This window comes from Carassius gibelio, chromosome A6 (genome assembly GCF_023724105.1).
Source record: "Carassius gibelio isolate Cgi1373 ecotype wild population from Czech Republic chromosome A6, carGib1.2-hapl.c, whole genome shotgun sequence".
Lineage (NCBI taxonomy): Eukaryota > Metazoa > Chordata > Actinopteri > Cypriniformes > Cyprinidae > Carassius > Carassius gibelio.
Genome location: NC_068376.1, coordinates 28,144,657 through 28,161,181, shown reverse-complemented (window position 1 = coordinate 28,161,181; position 16,525 = coordinate 28,144,657). Strand labels below are relative to the sequence as shown.

Below are 16,525 nucleotides of genomic sequence, written 5' to 3'. Positions count from 1 at the left end.
ATTGTTTGTAAAGTTGTTGGGTGCCAAATTAACTTTTTTCATACCTGCCAACAGTGTTGGGGGTAACGCATTACAAGTAATGCGAGTTACGTAATCAGATTAATTTTTTTCAATAACTAGTAAAATAAAGCATTACTTTTTTCATTTACAAGAAAATATCTGAGTTACTTTTTCCAAGAAGTAATGCCAATTACTTTGTTTTCCCATTTAATTACTGACAAGTCTCCTCCCCCATATTGGGAAAAATCAGAAGTACAGAGGCGTTGTGTGCGATGTGTGAACATGTTATTGTAGTTCTAGACTAAATGTGAATGTGCATTAATTCATCCCACCGCAAAAAAATTTAGTATTCAACAAAATGAATCAAAACTGTGAAATGGAAACTCAGAATATGATGCAAACCTGCAATAATTATAAATATATATAATAAAAAAACACAAATGGATCTAATCCCATTTTATTAACTATGTCTTTGCTGCTGACCTTTGACGATCCAGTTCAACCATACGAATAAGCAAAAATGACTTTAGATAAACTAACAGTTGTGCTTCATTGTTTTTTTTTTTTTTTATTATTACTGAAGAGTGTTGAACCTTCTCCTGTGTTCTACAGTTCAGACACAAATGTACTTTTCCTTCAGCCTGAGGTTTATTCATTACACTTTTTGGTGTGAAGAGTTTTTACATTTGCTATAAATAGACCTTCTTATATTAAAAACAGTCAACTCCTGCTGATAATTAAAAAGTAACGCAATATTTTAAAGCATTACTTTTAATAGTAACTTTCCCCAACACTGCCTGCCAATGCTGGATAAATTGAGAAAATTTTCCAACCATCTGTATTTTTATGTTTTTTTAGAGTTCCATAAACTTGAACTTTATATGTAGGTGAAATAAATCTATTTGAAATTTGTCATATTGCTCTCTGTTGCATTGGCATCCTTATAAATATGACACAAATCCAAAGGTGACCACCCCTTAATATGAACTTTAGGTGTCGTCTAAAGTAGCATTTCTTTTGAAGGGGGTTTTATAGGATCTCTCGCAGCAGACCTTGTTGCAGAAGTGATGGAGCAGGGACGGATACAGTGGCCAGCAGGCTCGGCTCTTACAGCACGACTCCGGCGCCTCATTACTGCCTATCAGCGTTATACACGCCGTGAGCCGCTTCGTCATGATTTCCTCTTACACGAGGGAATTGCACCTGTGGCTTGGCAAATAGGAGAGTTTAGGCACTGCACTACTGAACCTGATCCGCTCTTTTTGGAGTGGCAACGAAGGTGAGTGATGTTACAGTGGTTTTATTGTTTACAGTTGTAAACCAGCTCCTTTGGGTAACATTTTAATACTCTTGCTGCCTTCAAGTCGTGTTGAAAAAATCATAAACACTAAGTGTTATGAGGATGAAGAACATCAAAAAGTTAACAAAACATTAGAGCAGCATGAAAAAAAAGACAAAAACAATGGCTAAAAACTAAATAGAATTATTGACTAGCATAAAATCCCTGAGGATTGTATTAACATTGAAACACTGCAGGTCATGATGAACATTGGAAGAATGGTATTTTGATTCTGCATTGGGTAATAATGGGTAATCGTGTGTGCTGAAAATTATTTAATTAAATTTTTGAGGGAAATTGAATTTTTATTGAGTAAATGTATCTCCTTTAACACAGGTGGACACGTCGAGAGCAGGCTGACTTCTATCGCACCGTGTCGTCGTTTGGAGTAGTGTATGACCCAGAGAAGAAGACCTTTGACTGGAGTCAGTTCCGTGCCCTTGCTCGATTAGAGAGAAAGACGGACGAAAGCTTGGAGAGATATTTCCACAGCTTTGTTTCAATGTGTCGAACCGCATGTAGACTGCCGCCCAGAAAAGATGAAGGTAAAATGGATATTTGAGTTGATAGTTTGGTGAAGCTAATAATAATAGAAGTTAGATCTGTCATAATTTTTACACAACTTCTTGTCTCATTTAGGTAATGTGGATACATCACTGTTTGTGGAGCCCATTACAGAAGAGCGAGCTGCCCGAACATTATATCGTATCGAGCTTTTGAGAAAGGTCCGTGAGCAAGTATTGCGCCACCTGCTCCTGGAGGCACGACTGCTGCTTTGTCGCCCTAGTCTGTACTTGCCTGTCTGGTGGGAGTGTGGCAAACATGACCGTGATCTTCTCATTGGGGTTGCTAAGCATGGCTTGAGTCGAACAGACTTCTACATCCTCAATGACCCCCAATTATCCTTCCTGGAGGCCCACCGGAACTATGTTCATAAAGAAAACCACAGATATCCTGTCCCGGGCTTGCCCCACCACCATTGCTGCTTGTATGATGCCAACCTTGGGCATTGTCAGTCCCCACAACCTCCAGAGTATCACCCCACACCTTCACACCACACACCAACACAACTCGTCAATACTCATGGGCATCGCCAGCCCACAGAAGTGGTGGCATCAGAGTCTGGGAATTCCCTAGAAATAGGTGCAGGAAACAGGGAAGGATTTTTGGATTGCCCTCCATTGGATGACTCTCTAGAGTTGGGGTCTTTACAACATGAAGGCTTGACATCAGACACACTACATATCAAGTCTGGTAAAGAGGCCTTCAATGGATTCCCATTCAATTCTGCAACTGGTGGACAGAATATGCTAAATTCATATGGGGTCCAAGGGGAGCTAAATGGGTCTCAAGGAGACATGGCAGACTCCATAGCTGGGAAACTTCGCAGCGATGTTCTGGTGGGAGAGCAAGGGTCTTCGGAGGAGACTGGCTTAATGGCTCCTTCTATGGAACTAGATGAACTTCAAGCTCCATGGGAAAGCTCGGACCATGCTGAAGCCTCTGACATGTTCAACGAGACTGATCCCATCTTGGGAGCGCAAACTTTGGAACCCAGCTTTCTCGATGCTCCTCAACCAGAAGATGGACGTGAGGGTGATGAAACGCTCACCGACTGTTTGAGCATGCCAAGTTCGGACTCGCAAAGCAACCCTGTTGAACCACTGGCACCGAGCTTCATGTTGTTCAAAGACCTCAATGTTGGAGAGACTTCTGTGGATCAGACAGATCTATCAGCCAGTCTTCCAGAATATGTTTCACCACCACCACCTCTTGGACTCCCGGATGTGAGTCTTGACCAGACAGATCCCATTAGTGAGGAGCAAGAAGATAGGCTTAGTGATTCTAACATCACACATGGTGTTCCCAGTCCAGAAGAAGGAGCTGAAAGCTTAGGGTTTCAAGATCTTTCCCCAGACAGCCCAATGACAATGGATACTCAAGATGAGATTCCTTCAATAGCATCTCCAAGAGAAAATTGTCTCGAGGAATCCCAGAAAGGGGACTACAAGGTGCCATTTGACGATTCCAATGGGGATTTTAAAGATCCTTGTGAAGTGGCCTTGAATGAACTTTACAAAAAGCCTCTAACAGAGCCACAAAAAGTGCCTTTAGAGGAGTCTTACGATTTGACTTGTGACGAGACCCTGCAGGAACCTTGTGATGGGTTTCAGCAAGACACAACAGAACAGCAGTTGGTGGAAGAACCCTGCAAAGAACCACCAGAGCTAATAGGAGAGTGCAATATAACTAACACTAATCTCCCAACAGACTACCCTATTCCACCTTCACTCCCGTCATCTCCTACTACCTTACCTGACACCTCTGAATCCCTGAGCCTTGAAGGAGTCCCAAAACAAGAGCTCCTCATGGATCCAGTGGTGTCAGATGTGAAGCCTGAGCCAGATAGCACTACACAGACCCCTCACCTTGAGCAGACTGAGGTTTTGGAAGTAAAGGAAAAGATAAATGATGAAGGTGCAAAGGCGCCAGGTACTTTGACTGTAGACTTTACCTTTCTACATTTTGTGTTTTGTTTCTGATTCCGTTACTTGTATGTAGTAGTTCCAGGTCTATTGAGTTTGAAACCTATTTTAGAAGAAAAAGACAATTTATATAAGCAGAATAACTGACTCCTGACTATTGAATTATTGATATTTATTGATCTTGTTGGCCGCATTACCACATTAAGTGTACATTAATTCAATGGTTTGTCATCACTTATTTCTAATTGTTGGCAAACATTAGTCAGATTTGCTTGATGGAATCACTTAATATTTTTACTATAATAAAACTTAGACAAATTACATAATGATAAATGATTGTTTCTCACTGTGTTCATAAAACCCAATGGAAGTCATAAGGTTTTGGTCTCTCCCAGCATGCTTTGAATAATAATTGTTAAATAAAAATTTTTTTCTTTGTATTTTTAGCACTACTGGGAGATGTTGATGGACCACGCTTTGCATTGCCCATGTGTGAGATGGTAGACAGTGTCCATGAAATAAGGGAACCAACCATTGCTCAGCTTCTACAAGAGAAAGCTCTCTTCTCCTTCTCAGAGTGGCCTAAGGTACTGTATTTTGTATATTCTGCTTAAAATGTGAAAGTCTTCTCTTAAAATGAAATAAGTAAGGCTGGTGTCAGCCCACAGCATACCACTAGATATATACCAATCACTCGTTTCTGCAGTTAAACCCTTGTCTTTTTGCTCCCTACAGGACAGAGTGATCATCAACCGTATTGACAGTATCTGCCACACTATCTTAAAGGGGAAGTGGCCTTCCTCTAGTCAGCAGTACGAGTCTCCCACCTCATTGGCTAACACCTGTGTGCCCAGCAGTGCCCACCAGAGGGCAGGGTTTCTGTCTACCAGAATGCCTATTTCTCAGAGCCTTAACTTTAACCTCCCACACGCAGTACCACACTTAGCAAAGGTAGGTTTTTCAAGGTGTCTACAAATACTTAAAAAGCTGGAAATAAATTATATGAATGGAAAAAACCTGGAAATATCAGGGAATATCAGTGCATAAATTGTGGTCCCTTTGACCAAAAATGATTGCAGTTGATTGTTTTATTCCATCTCATAAATGTAAATATCATCAAACACCTAATAAATATCATGATTGCGTTTGTTTATTTTGCAGCATTTGATATCATTCAAACAGTTAAACTGATCAATGCTGGAGTTTTGGTAAAACCATGCTAATTACTTGCTTAATATGAATTTTACTTCTTTGGTTTGTTGCAAAAATTGGTTGAAAAACTTTTTAGATTTCATTAACTGAAACATGGAGATATCCTCTTTTTTTATTATTATTATTTTTTTATCTTGTCCCAACAGGAGCGGTTAGTGGCCCCAGCATTTCTTTCAGAGCTCAAACGTCCAAGACGTAGTTTTGAATTTGAGGCAGAAGTCCTTGCCAAACCAAGCCATCTTGGAGAAAAGATCCAGGTTGGCTTGCCTCATCGTGCTAATGCTCTCCTCCTTAATGGCTGGCAGGATGCCGCTATTGACCTCTCCAAACCAACAGAGCTAACAGTTGGAGGAGACAGTGGGCCAACTGGTCAGATGAGCCACACTGTCCAGTCAGTGCCTCATAAAATAACTGGGATAGGCTCCATACAAGGCTCACTGGGATTGGATATGGCTGGCATTTTGCAGGCTGGCCTGATTCACCCAGTCACGGGGCAGATTGTCAACGGCGGTCTTCGTCGTGATGATTCAATGTTGAGACGGAGGAGAGGACGGAGAAGAAATATTGAGACTCCTGATCTCAGCTTTATAAAGGGACGAAGCGTGGACTTGCCTGAAAAGCAGGTTTGTGGAAACGCAGATCAATGCAGTGGATACAATAGGACGTCCAAAAATGAAAATGGCACCATGCCATTCTAGCATTTTTTTGTGATACATAAAAGGAGATGCTTGGCAAATCTACTCTTCTTTTCTGTACAAAGAAAAGCTTATGATGATTTATCCCGCCAAGCTAAAAGAAAAAAAAAGCACCATCAAAGATTAAAGTCTTCATTAAAAGTGCAATGGGGTACTTTTTTTATTTTACTTTTTTCAAACTAATTTGATGTTTCTAAAAAGATCTACCAGGAAATTATTTTAAATATTATTATGATCTTATTTTCATCTTTTGCGATGTTGGAAGAAGCTTATTTCGAAAGCTTTTATTTCAAACTTGGATATTGCCATGAAAATAGCCTTTGATTATGATGCTGATATGGCACTAAAATAACTAAATGAATAAAATATATAAATAAATCAATATAACTGGCAAGTGTTTTGTTTATCTTTGTGTACTCCACAGAGCGGGTCAGAGAGTATCAGCCACCCTGTTGTGTCCTCCACATCCTCCCAGTCAGAAGGCCCTACAGCCACCCCGACTACACATTCTCCTCACCCTCCAGCATCCTCTCCAGCTCCTCCTCCAGCCTCGGAGGCCACAAATGTGAGCTTGGACAGGGAAACAGCCAATAAAGGCCTAATCGAATGGCTAAGACAAAACCCCAACTACAACATGGAGCTTTCTGCTTTTCCGGTAATAATATTTCTGTGACATTTTTGTTTGAGTATTATAACATCTATGAAGTTCCTATTAGATCAAGTTTAAAGATCATATTTGTGTCTTACATTTTAAATTCCCTGTTTTACTTCAAAAGTACGTCACATTACCAGTAAAACAGATGTGTATGTGAATGTAATTTCATGTTTACTTTAATGGTATTATGTTTTTATTTGTGTGTACCTTTAAGGTGCTTTAAAAAAAAAAAGTAGCAAGGCTGATAACACTTTTTTTTTTCTGTCTAGAAGGATATTTGAATGATCCTAAATGTAATTTTTTGTTGTATACAGCTTATATAAGTCTTTAAATAATATAATTGATATTTAATAGATAACTTTAACCCAAGTCTTTTTTTAGTCTCAGAATGCAAGCATGTTGCACAGTTTCTTGGAGCGCCCGAAGCAGAGAAGGCATCGCTGCAAAGACCCAACCAAGCTCAATGTCAACTCACTGACTGGGGAGGAGAGAGTCCCAGTAGTGCACAGAAACACAGGCCGCAGGGTAACTAAAACATGCATAGATACTCCTATAATCCTTTTTTGTTTGTTTCATTTCATTTTAATGCCACAATTCTTCTGGTTGCAGCTTGGAGGTGCTATGGCTCCAGCCATTAAAGAGCTCTCCCGGTGGCTGGATGCAAACTCTGAATACTATGTGGCTCCTGATTGGGCAGATGTGGTGAAGCACTCGGTGAGTCATATACATTCTGTCTAGAAAGAGGCTGGAAACTGCAGGAAGCAGAGGAGAGACTTTTCCAGTGAAGCCACCTGTGAATATGTAGTAAACTGAACATAAGCTAATTGTCAAGGTTCGTCATTTAAATGTTGACTAAAATGTATTGGTTCAGAGTGGAAGAAATACGGAAATGTAATAAGATCACAATGTTGCTTAATTCCTTGAGCTGGTGATGACCCTCTTTATAGTCTGATTTGGACAGAAAGAAGCATCTGCTAAATAAATAGCAGTTGAATTTTTTACGTCAACCATTTCACAGTTCTGTGTGAAGGGTATCTACATAAAAATCCCCCATAGGATTTCTATAATAGTCTATGATAGTTTATAATTGTTACGACCCGGCTCAAAGTCACAACATAAAGAGGGCACTTAGACAAAAATAGGTTTCAATACAGTTATAAATTTATTTCGAATTAATCAAATAATGTCTAGGGTCAAAGTATTAAAGAATAACCAATGAATCAAATCAAATTCTGTTGTTTGTTTATTAATGTATTATTTTATAATTTAAAATATAAGGTTTCACTGAAATCCATTCCACTGGAATCAGAATCCAGTATTTTAGTGAGTTGGGATAATGTATGATTTTGAATGAAATTAATTTATATATCATGTATTGTGCACATTTGTACTGAACCTAACCAATCAGAAAAAAATAATTTCGTATAGTTTTGAAATAATTGATGATTTTGAATGAAACTACTGTGTGTGTGTGTGTGTGTGTGTGTGTGTGTGTATGTATGTATATATATATATATATATATATATATATATATATATATATATATATATATATATATATATATATATATATATACACACCATATGTGCCATTTTTATCCTGTACATTATTAATAAGTCTTTGACTTTCTAGATCCTGAATGAAATTTTTCCTTGTAAACCAACACTAACTTTTCATAATCCCATTATTCCAGGGTTTTCTGCCGGAGGTCAAATTCACACGCATCCTCTCTGAACCTGTGTGTCGCTATCCCGGTCCACATAGGAGAGGCAGACGACCCCGCAGCGAGATGCCCAAAGCCCCCGAGCTCCCTGCTGGCATGGGTCCGCTCTTCATGAACGGTGGGCTCATTGGCAGCATGGATCTGGTTAGCTTACCCAATCTCCGCAATGTCCCTGGCATCTCGCTAACTGGAATCATGGGCTTTCCTCACGGTTTTGCCACTGCTCTACCATCAGGAGAAGACGCCAAGAATGGACTCAGCATGCTGCCCATGATGCTTCACGGCATGGCGGCCGTGCAGCCGTCCATGTACAGCGCTCACATGAGTGGAATGATGAATCAACCACTGTCCACTGCAACGTCCACTGCAACTGCATCCTCCACTACAGCGAGCGTGACTCTTACAAACTCTGCAACTATAACCTCAACCTCCAATCCGGCGGATAGTTTGGATTCTGCACTTCAGCATGATAACGCAAGCTCTCCGATGAGCATGGAGAATGGGAATAGGGAGGACATAAAACAAGGGGAAGAGAAGAAAGTTTCTGCTTCAGTGTCTACAGCTGCGGCCACTAGCAGTAGTAGTAGCAGCATCACAAGCACCGGTAGCCATTTGACCTTTAACCCTTTTCTGATCCCAGGAATGTCACATAGTCTGTTGTATCCTCACATGTTCTTGCCACCGGGCAGTATAATGGCACTGCCCGCCATGACTGTAGCAGACAGCACGGGCAGCCCCAAGAGGAAGAGGAAGAAGGTTAGGGAGGAAGGACCAGAGGAGGGAAGCAGCAGTGTTGGTGTGCATATAGATGGTGTGGAACTGAAGGAGTTTAAAGACAAACAGACACCCGAACAAAAGAGCCAAGAGGGCGAAATGGAAGAAGGCAGACCTGATGTAGATTTAGCTCAGGTCAAAGATCCTTCTGAGGATAGAAGAACTGAGGAAAAAGACAAAAATGAGATGGGAGAGGAACCTGAGCCAAGTGCTCAAGGCTCGTGTGACAGTGAAGCCTAGAATGCATCCTCACATTTTGGCCGCAGTACTTTTATGTGTGTCGTGTCGGTAAAAGTTTGTGTATAGAACTTTGATTATCAACGTATTGTTTATAGACCTGCCCTTGTAATTTCACTGACATCTACTCTTCCTTCTGGGTGTGTGACACTTGAAGCATGCAAACACTCGGAGGACTTCAATCCTGAAAAAGGGACAACATCATCATTGTTGTTAGCTTGTTCCTTTTGCATAATGAGAACGGCTACTCAAACGTTTCTGTCTATTGACGGAGAACGCTCTTAATGACCCCAGCGTTTTTCCCTTTTCATAAGGTGTTATTAACTAGCATCTTTCACAGATTCTCAGAAAGCGGTAGGATGTTGGAATTGTGCAAAAAAACTTACAGCAGTCTCACTTCATAATCATGTTTCAGATCACGCTCTTATAGTTGCATAAGACCTAGGTTCATGTTTTGAAACATTTCTCAGAGTAATGTAAAAAAAAAAAAAAAAACACTCGTCCCATTGGTAGATTACCAGCAGAGCTGCATCTGATACAGTCTCGATGGACCACAGTATTTTGTTCTTAGTTGCTTGCTGCTATGTATTCATTTTAGTGAAGATTTTAACCTAAATCCTTAACAAAGCTATAGGTGGCATGAGTGCAACAATGGTGAGTGCAATGGAAACTCAAATAGAGCAAGGCTTGAAATTGATGGCAAAGAACAATCCTGAGATTGATTTATCTTTTGTTTTGTTTGTCATATTGTTTTTGATGTCATTTCCACATGTTTGCTTTGGTAAGATGCCCCCTTGGAATACTACTAATCATTTATAGAGATGGCTATATATACACTTAGAGGTGCTGCATATTCAATGGCAAAGGTTTAGTGCTGTAGATGAGACTCTGTTCTAAATAGTATTGGTGCAGGGGCTTATAATACAAGTCTGATGCAAAACAGGTGGTGGAACATTGTGAGACTTATGTCATTCAAACATGTTTGACATTCTTCCGTGGAGCACAAAAGCGGCATGCTCCCATTAAGAAGTGGCTATCAAGCTTCATAAATGGCCATGAAACCACTCCATACGACTATTTTCTGCAAAATAATCTTTGAAAACCAAAGTTTGAAATCCCATGGTCATTGTGGATTTGTTATGTGGGGAAGAGCAGCATAAACATTCTTTAAAACGTATCCTTTCGTGTTCCACTGAAGTAAAGCAAGTCATACAAGTTTGAGGGTGAGTAAATTATGCCAGAGAGTTGAGTTTTGGGTGAAATATTCCTTCACCCAAAATAAGACAAAAATATCTTTGCAAATCACCATTTTTTTTTTTTTTTGCCTTGACTAAAGCCCTTTGGTTGATGGGGTTGAAAGAAAGATGTCAGACTGACTCGTTCTCCTCATGGGTTACATTGCTCTTATTTTCTATGGTGCATTTAAAAAATACTGTAGAGTAAGACATGAAAATCTATCTAGCTGTTTATTGCCGTTACTATTGTTTACAAGCACACAATGTTATTTTTTTCCCTTGCCAGTATGTCTCATATTGGGAGGGTGTTTAAAATAATCAGCACTAGTGTTTCTTTTATTTGAAATAATTTACACCAGTTGATAACCAGATAATTTAACTTGTTTTCTCCCCCAGTCTCAACAGGGTCTCTCTTTTGTGGGAGTATTCATTTTCCACCTTTTCATCTTTTTTTTTTTTTTATGTGAAAACATTTTTGCACAGTCTTTTTGGTGAATGTTTACCTGTAATTGTGTTCCGTCTTGTTTGTTTGTGTGTGTTCGTGTGGATGCATGCGCACACTTGCACGTCACTTCCTGTACATTTTGACCTATGTAAACCTGTACTGTAAATTTCTTGTCTAAACAACAACAACAAAAAATCATGTTCACCTTCAACAAAACATAATGTTGTTGCCTTGTCACACTATTTGTGACACCAAGATGTAATTTATTATGCTCTTATTTCTTTTTACTTTGCCAAATTCACCAAATAGGACATTTCCCCATTCTCATCGCATCTATTTTATTGTGTTCACTTTGCAATGCCTTATTTAGCGGTTTATATATGGATGTTTGTTACATCTTTATGTTGGAAAATATATATCAAAGTACTTGTGTACAGTGTCAACGTTTTGGGAAGCAGTCTCAGTCATACTAGTTCAAATCTAGTTGTACAGATACTGGCCTTGTAGATTTTTTTTTTTTTTTGTGTAAAACTTCAAATCATAAAACCTTTGAAATAACGTAATCCGTTTCCACTCTCATCCAAAACAGTATTGCAAAGCACAAAGTCTTAACTTTCAAAACTGTTTCGTTGTTAGTCTGAAAGCTTACCTCAGATCTTTCTCTATTGTCCTTACACTGCTTTCTGAGTAACATCTGGTGAACAAAAACCCACAGACCTCATCTAGACATCTGGATGATTATGCTATCCTTACTTTTGACGTTTTGATCAGTTCGTAACTCCATTAAAGGCCTTCAACATTTCAGGAGAATAACAGCCAGTATATGTACATCTGGAGAGTTCAGACTGTTAGACTGAGAATGCTGCGTTGCTGGTTGTAAGTGTATTGATTTTATAAATGTACTGTTTGTTGGAAATGTACAGTTTGAAAACACAACACTGTTATTGGAAACTTAAAAACACTCCAGTTTAATCAAGTTATTTGAATAGAAAGTCTCCCTGGCGCAATATCTGGGCTCATCAGTGAATATATATTAAATTCTGTGTCCTAGTAACATTGCTTTTATCTTTCTGCTAGCTGAAACAGTTTGGTTTTTCATCCAGAAGCCTGATCAATTTAAAATTCTACCTGTATTTATTGTTTTACTGTCTCCGCATTGTCTCTGTGCAATTGCAACATGTACATAAAATTGATGTCTCCAGGTTTTGGATCTTTTCCTATATGGGATGTCTACACTGATCTATTTTACTTTCCATAAAAGGTGAACTGTTCTGAAAATGGTAATGTTGACTCAATTTGTGTGTATAAACACATCTCTGGATAGTTGCTCCCAGATACTCTTGAAAGAAAAAAAAAGCCTTCCCATTGGCCCCTTCCTCCATGTTTTTTGATGGATTGATCAAAAGAAGATGATTGTAGTAGCTTTGCGTAGTTCATTTCCGATGGGAAATGAGAATTGGTAAATTTGTGGTACCATGTGCCAGTGTCATTTTGATCAGACTCACCATTGAATATGTTATTGTCAGTGTTTGCATGTCAGGACCTGCTAAAAGACCAGTCACCATGTCTGAGGCAGAGCAACGTTCCATATTTCAAAGTGAATGCAAGTCATGCTTCTATGGAGTGTTTCTTATAACAGCTATGTAGCCAGACAGAATAAAAGCAAAACTGCGCTTGTGTTGGAGGTTCTGTTCCTCTAGATCTTGTAGAATAACGTTGACTTTATTTGATCTAATGGTCAGTGTTCATTACAAGGAAGTACTTTAAGTTTGTAGTTACATTGAAGCAAGTGCACTCTATTGGGATGATCACTCGACAAAAAGTGAGCTTATACTCTTGGTATGAAATCTGCAGCAGTGCTGAGAGTCATGGGTGTTATTATTATTATTTTTTTTTGGGGGGGGGGGATATTTTCTTTGTTTGTTTTTTTTTTTTTTGTTCCAGTTCTCCTGTACACGGATGTGGACCAATCATATAATTCAAACCATGGTTTGTGATCTTTTATTGTGCAATAAAAGGTTACTTTGAACTGTCAAGTCAATAATTCTTTGTTGATCAATTAGTTTTCTGCCAGACAATTGTGAAGGTTTTTAAATATTTGTAGCATTTAGTTTGAGCAAATAAGAACAAACTTTTGCAAAACATTATATAGTTTATGAATTAATATATATATCTATATATATAAATAAATAAAAGTATTTGAAAGTAAGGCATCAGTGAAGCGTTTAAATTTAATTGTATAATTGCATGTAATTACGTGTAAAGATAATTAGTAATAATAACGTTACATGTAGTTATGTATTAAGTATACAAGATAAACATGTCAAATAATACCAGATATAGATATATATATAGTGAGGGTGGTTTAAATCCTCCACGCTATCGTCTTTGTTGTTGTAATGACGCCATCTACTCCTCTTCTCCCATTGGCTGAGAGGAGCTCGTTTTCGCGCCATTCGTAAGTCTCGGCATTGTGGGATAGCATCAGGAGGTCAGCGGTGCACCGGGTCGATTCCGTGTTTCACGTAAAACACTTTTCTGTTGATTTGAACTGATTCCAGCAATGCGTGGAGATTAAACGGATTCGGAGTCCGTTAAATCAGACGATGGTTCGGTTCGGAGGAGTCTCGAGGCGCTTTGTCAGGAGCTCAATATGGACGAAGAGACGGCGGCAGAAGCGCTTTAGAACTTCAGCTCCATCTGGAACACTTACACTCTCGAGGTTCCACTAATTCACATTCAGACGAGAACCTTATGACAGGAACAACCGACGCCTCCTGCTCTGCCTTGCCTTGCCTCCAACTCATCCGTGTGTTACTGCAGATATATAGTCAAAATAACTACTACTAATTAGTCAATCTTTATTTACAAGTCCCTAAGAGGCAACAGGTACGGCATTCACTCTGGTATTCTCTCAAGTACATGGTATGCAAATATGGTAACCTGGTAGGAATACCAGCATACTACCATAGTAACGTTACATAAATACCATGGTCGCACCGTCCAAAGATATCTCAACGTAATACCATTTAAACACATTTACATTAGTGTTCTGCTTCTGAAATGACTGAGGATTCTTGATGAAGTGAAGTGAAGTGAAGTGCCATTCAGCCAAGTATGGTGACCCATACTCAGAATTTGTGCTCTGCATTTAACCCATCCGAAATGCACACACACAGAGCAGTGAACACACACACACACACACACTGTGAGCACACACCCGGAGCAGTGGGCAGCCATTTATGCTGCGGCGCCCGGGGAGCAGTTGGGGGTTCGATGCCTTGCTCAAGGGCACCTAAGTCGTGGTATTGAAGGTGGAGAGAGAGCTGTTCATGCACTACCCAGGCCCGTCGCAACAAGGCAGGCAAACCAAGCAATAGCTTGGGGCCCCGAGCTGACCTGGGGCCCCAAGACAACGACTGGTTAAGAATAAAATGCAACGACACTGTGTGAGCGCCCCTTTGATCGTCAATGCAGTAACATGTAATGACACTGTTATCGGGATCCCCCTCAAGGGGGCCCCTCTCAGTTGTCGCTGACAGCAGCAGGCCAACCAAGTCAAGTGATCTCTGCTTTTTTTTTTTCGAACGGAAGGAATATGGTTACTGTAATATGTTTTTTTTTTAACGGGATAAGGAGAACGCAGATCAGAAATCGCAGACTGCAAGGAGTCAGCAGTGTTTTGATTTGAGGGCTCAGGCAAACATAAAGAGAACGTCGTGGCGTGTTTCGATTGCAAGAATCGCGGAATCCAGTCATAAAAACGGAATTTACAGTTTAACGCAGAATGACACGTAATTTGCCAAATTTTGAATGAATGAATTAAAAATAGGTCATTGCGCTTACATCAAACCACGATACGGACTAATATCTGTAAATATTAAGCAGGAACAGTCTGTTTAAATATGAATCCTGCATGTTTTGCGTGTCTCTGTTAATGAAAGGAGCAGAAGCGCGTCTTCCTTGAAAACGCACTGAAGCGCGCGTGACGCTCTCGGTGATTTCAGTCTCGCGTCTGATGTCTCACTAAATAAGGATGTGAACACATGAACAACATCTACAGAACTGCTCTTAACAAAATTAATTTTTGCTTAATTTTCAATAATTAAAAGATAAATTAATGTTTGGTGTTTAATGTGCATCTCAGAAAATGCTTTATTTAAAAACCCACCTGAATGGCACTTTAATGCACTAAATTCATCTGTCAACTTTATTGTCATTGTTCAAAGTACAAGTACAGACAGAGAAACAATTATTAATAATTAAATGTTTTTTTTTTATGTATGCATTGCATTTTATGCATTTAAAAAAAAAAATCTAAAAAAGGAAACTTAGTTGTTCATTTAACGCACCCCTGAGCTGTTAATAGTGACCTCTTTCAATATGCTAACAGTGAAATGGTAAAACGTACTTCAACAGGTAATTTCAGATTTCCCAGCTACACCATCAACTTCATCCTCAACATCAACAGATGCATCACTTCTCAGTGCTGATTTTTCCTCTATAAAGCACAAGGTACCAAAAGCTCTATAATTATAGCTGATTTCCTGCACAGCCCAGAGTTTAAACTAAGTTTGTGCTGTCATATTATTAGAAGAAAAAAAAACAGTGCAAATCACTATTGAATTCCCACCAAACTATTTTTTCAAGCAGTATTTGCACTGTAAACTTTTTTTTAATTTATATAAAGTGCCAGTGAACTTAAACTGTATGGCTATGCTGTGGTTCCTGTAGCCTTTGCGTGTGTGTGTGTGGGGGGGGGGGGGGGGGGGCTTGTCGGGGGGCCTCTATGTCCATTTTGCTTGGGGCCCCCAAATTCCTTCAAACGGCCCTGGCACTACCGCCACTCACAATTCCGTCTGGCCCGAGACTAGAACTCACAACCCTTCGATTGGGAGTCCAACTCTCTAACCATTAGGCCACGACTTCCCAGCTGGCTGAGAAAGTTGACACAGCTGGCTGAGCAAGTTCAGTATCACTGAAGATTAAACATTAAAAAATAGCACTCATATTCATGAATGAATGTGTATTATATTATTTGCTTGCTAATCGCTAGTAAAGCTAACCAGCCATCATGCTAGGTAAACTTGCAAACTCACCTGGTTTATATTATGTTTAAATCAAATGCCAAATTAATGTTTTGATTTAGATAGTTTCACGCCTTATTTAGTGAGTAGTGAGCTAGTTTCTAAGTTTCTCTAGCATGATGGCTGGTTAGCTTTACTAGCTATTAGCAAGCAAATAATATAATACACATTCATTCATGAATATGAGTGCTATTTTTAATGTTTAATCTTCAGTGATACTGAACCTGCTCAGCCAGCTGTGTGTCATCATCTTACCCAAACATTGGAGTGTCTGTGCTCAACTTAACTAGCCATAAAGCAGAGGCGGCATCTATGCAGGTGAACCGAACAATGGTGTTATGAATCAGTTCGACTCCCAAGACAAGACGATGCTCACCCGACTGGCCAATAGGAACGTGGCCCCGCCCATGACACAATTCTCACAGTGAAAGCAAAATCCTGACACGAGAGCAAGAAATTGCATCAAGAGCAAAGAAAAGCATTTCGAGAGAAACACTTTTTTTTTTTGAGAAAATATTTTCACACTGATAGCAAAAAATATATATTTGAGAGTTTTTTTTCAAAGTATTTTGAGAGAGATTTTTTTTCTCAGAAATAATTTTACAAATTTCAAATTTATATTTTTTTATGTTCTAT

At 39.4% G+C, this 16,525-nt stretch overlaps 1 protein-coding gene across 4 annotated transcripts in view; it reads left to right on the top strand.

Annotated features, from left to right (window-relative positions):
* The window catches only part of LOC128015958 (chromodomain-helicase-DNA-binding protein 6), a 37,617-nt gene extending 24,786 nt beyond the window's left edge, over window positions 1–12,831 (top strand). For all 4 annotated transcript variants that reach the window (XM_052600233.1, XM_052600232.1, XM_052600230.1 and 1 more), the window contains 10 exons: window positions 1,024–1,279; window positions 1,676–1,884; window positions 1,979–3,832; window positions 4,273–4,412; window positions 4,561–4,776; window positions 5,184–5,660; window positions 6,157–6,387; window positions 6,769–6,912; window positions 6,997–7,101; window positions 8,082–12,831. In XM_052600233.1, the coding sequence (XP_052456193.1) occupies window positions 1,024–1,279; window positions 1,676–1,884; window positions 1,979–3,832; window positions 4,273–4,412; window positions 4,561–4,776; window positions 5,184–5,660; window positions 6,157–6,387; window positions 6,769–6,912; window positions 6,997–7,101; window positions 8,082–9,125 (4,676 nt within the window). In that variant the 3' untranslated portion in view covers window positions 9,126–12,831. The remainder of the gene's footprint in view (window positions 1–1,023; window positions 1,280–1,675; window positions 1,885–1,978; window positions 3,833–4,272; window positions 4,413–4,560; window positions 4,777–5,183; window positions 5,661–6,156; window positions 6,388–6,768; window positions 6,913–6,996; window positions 7,102–8,081) is intronic.
* The last annotated feature ends 3,694 nt before the right edge of the window (window positions 12,832–16,525 follow it).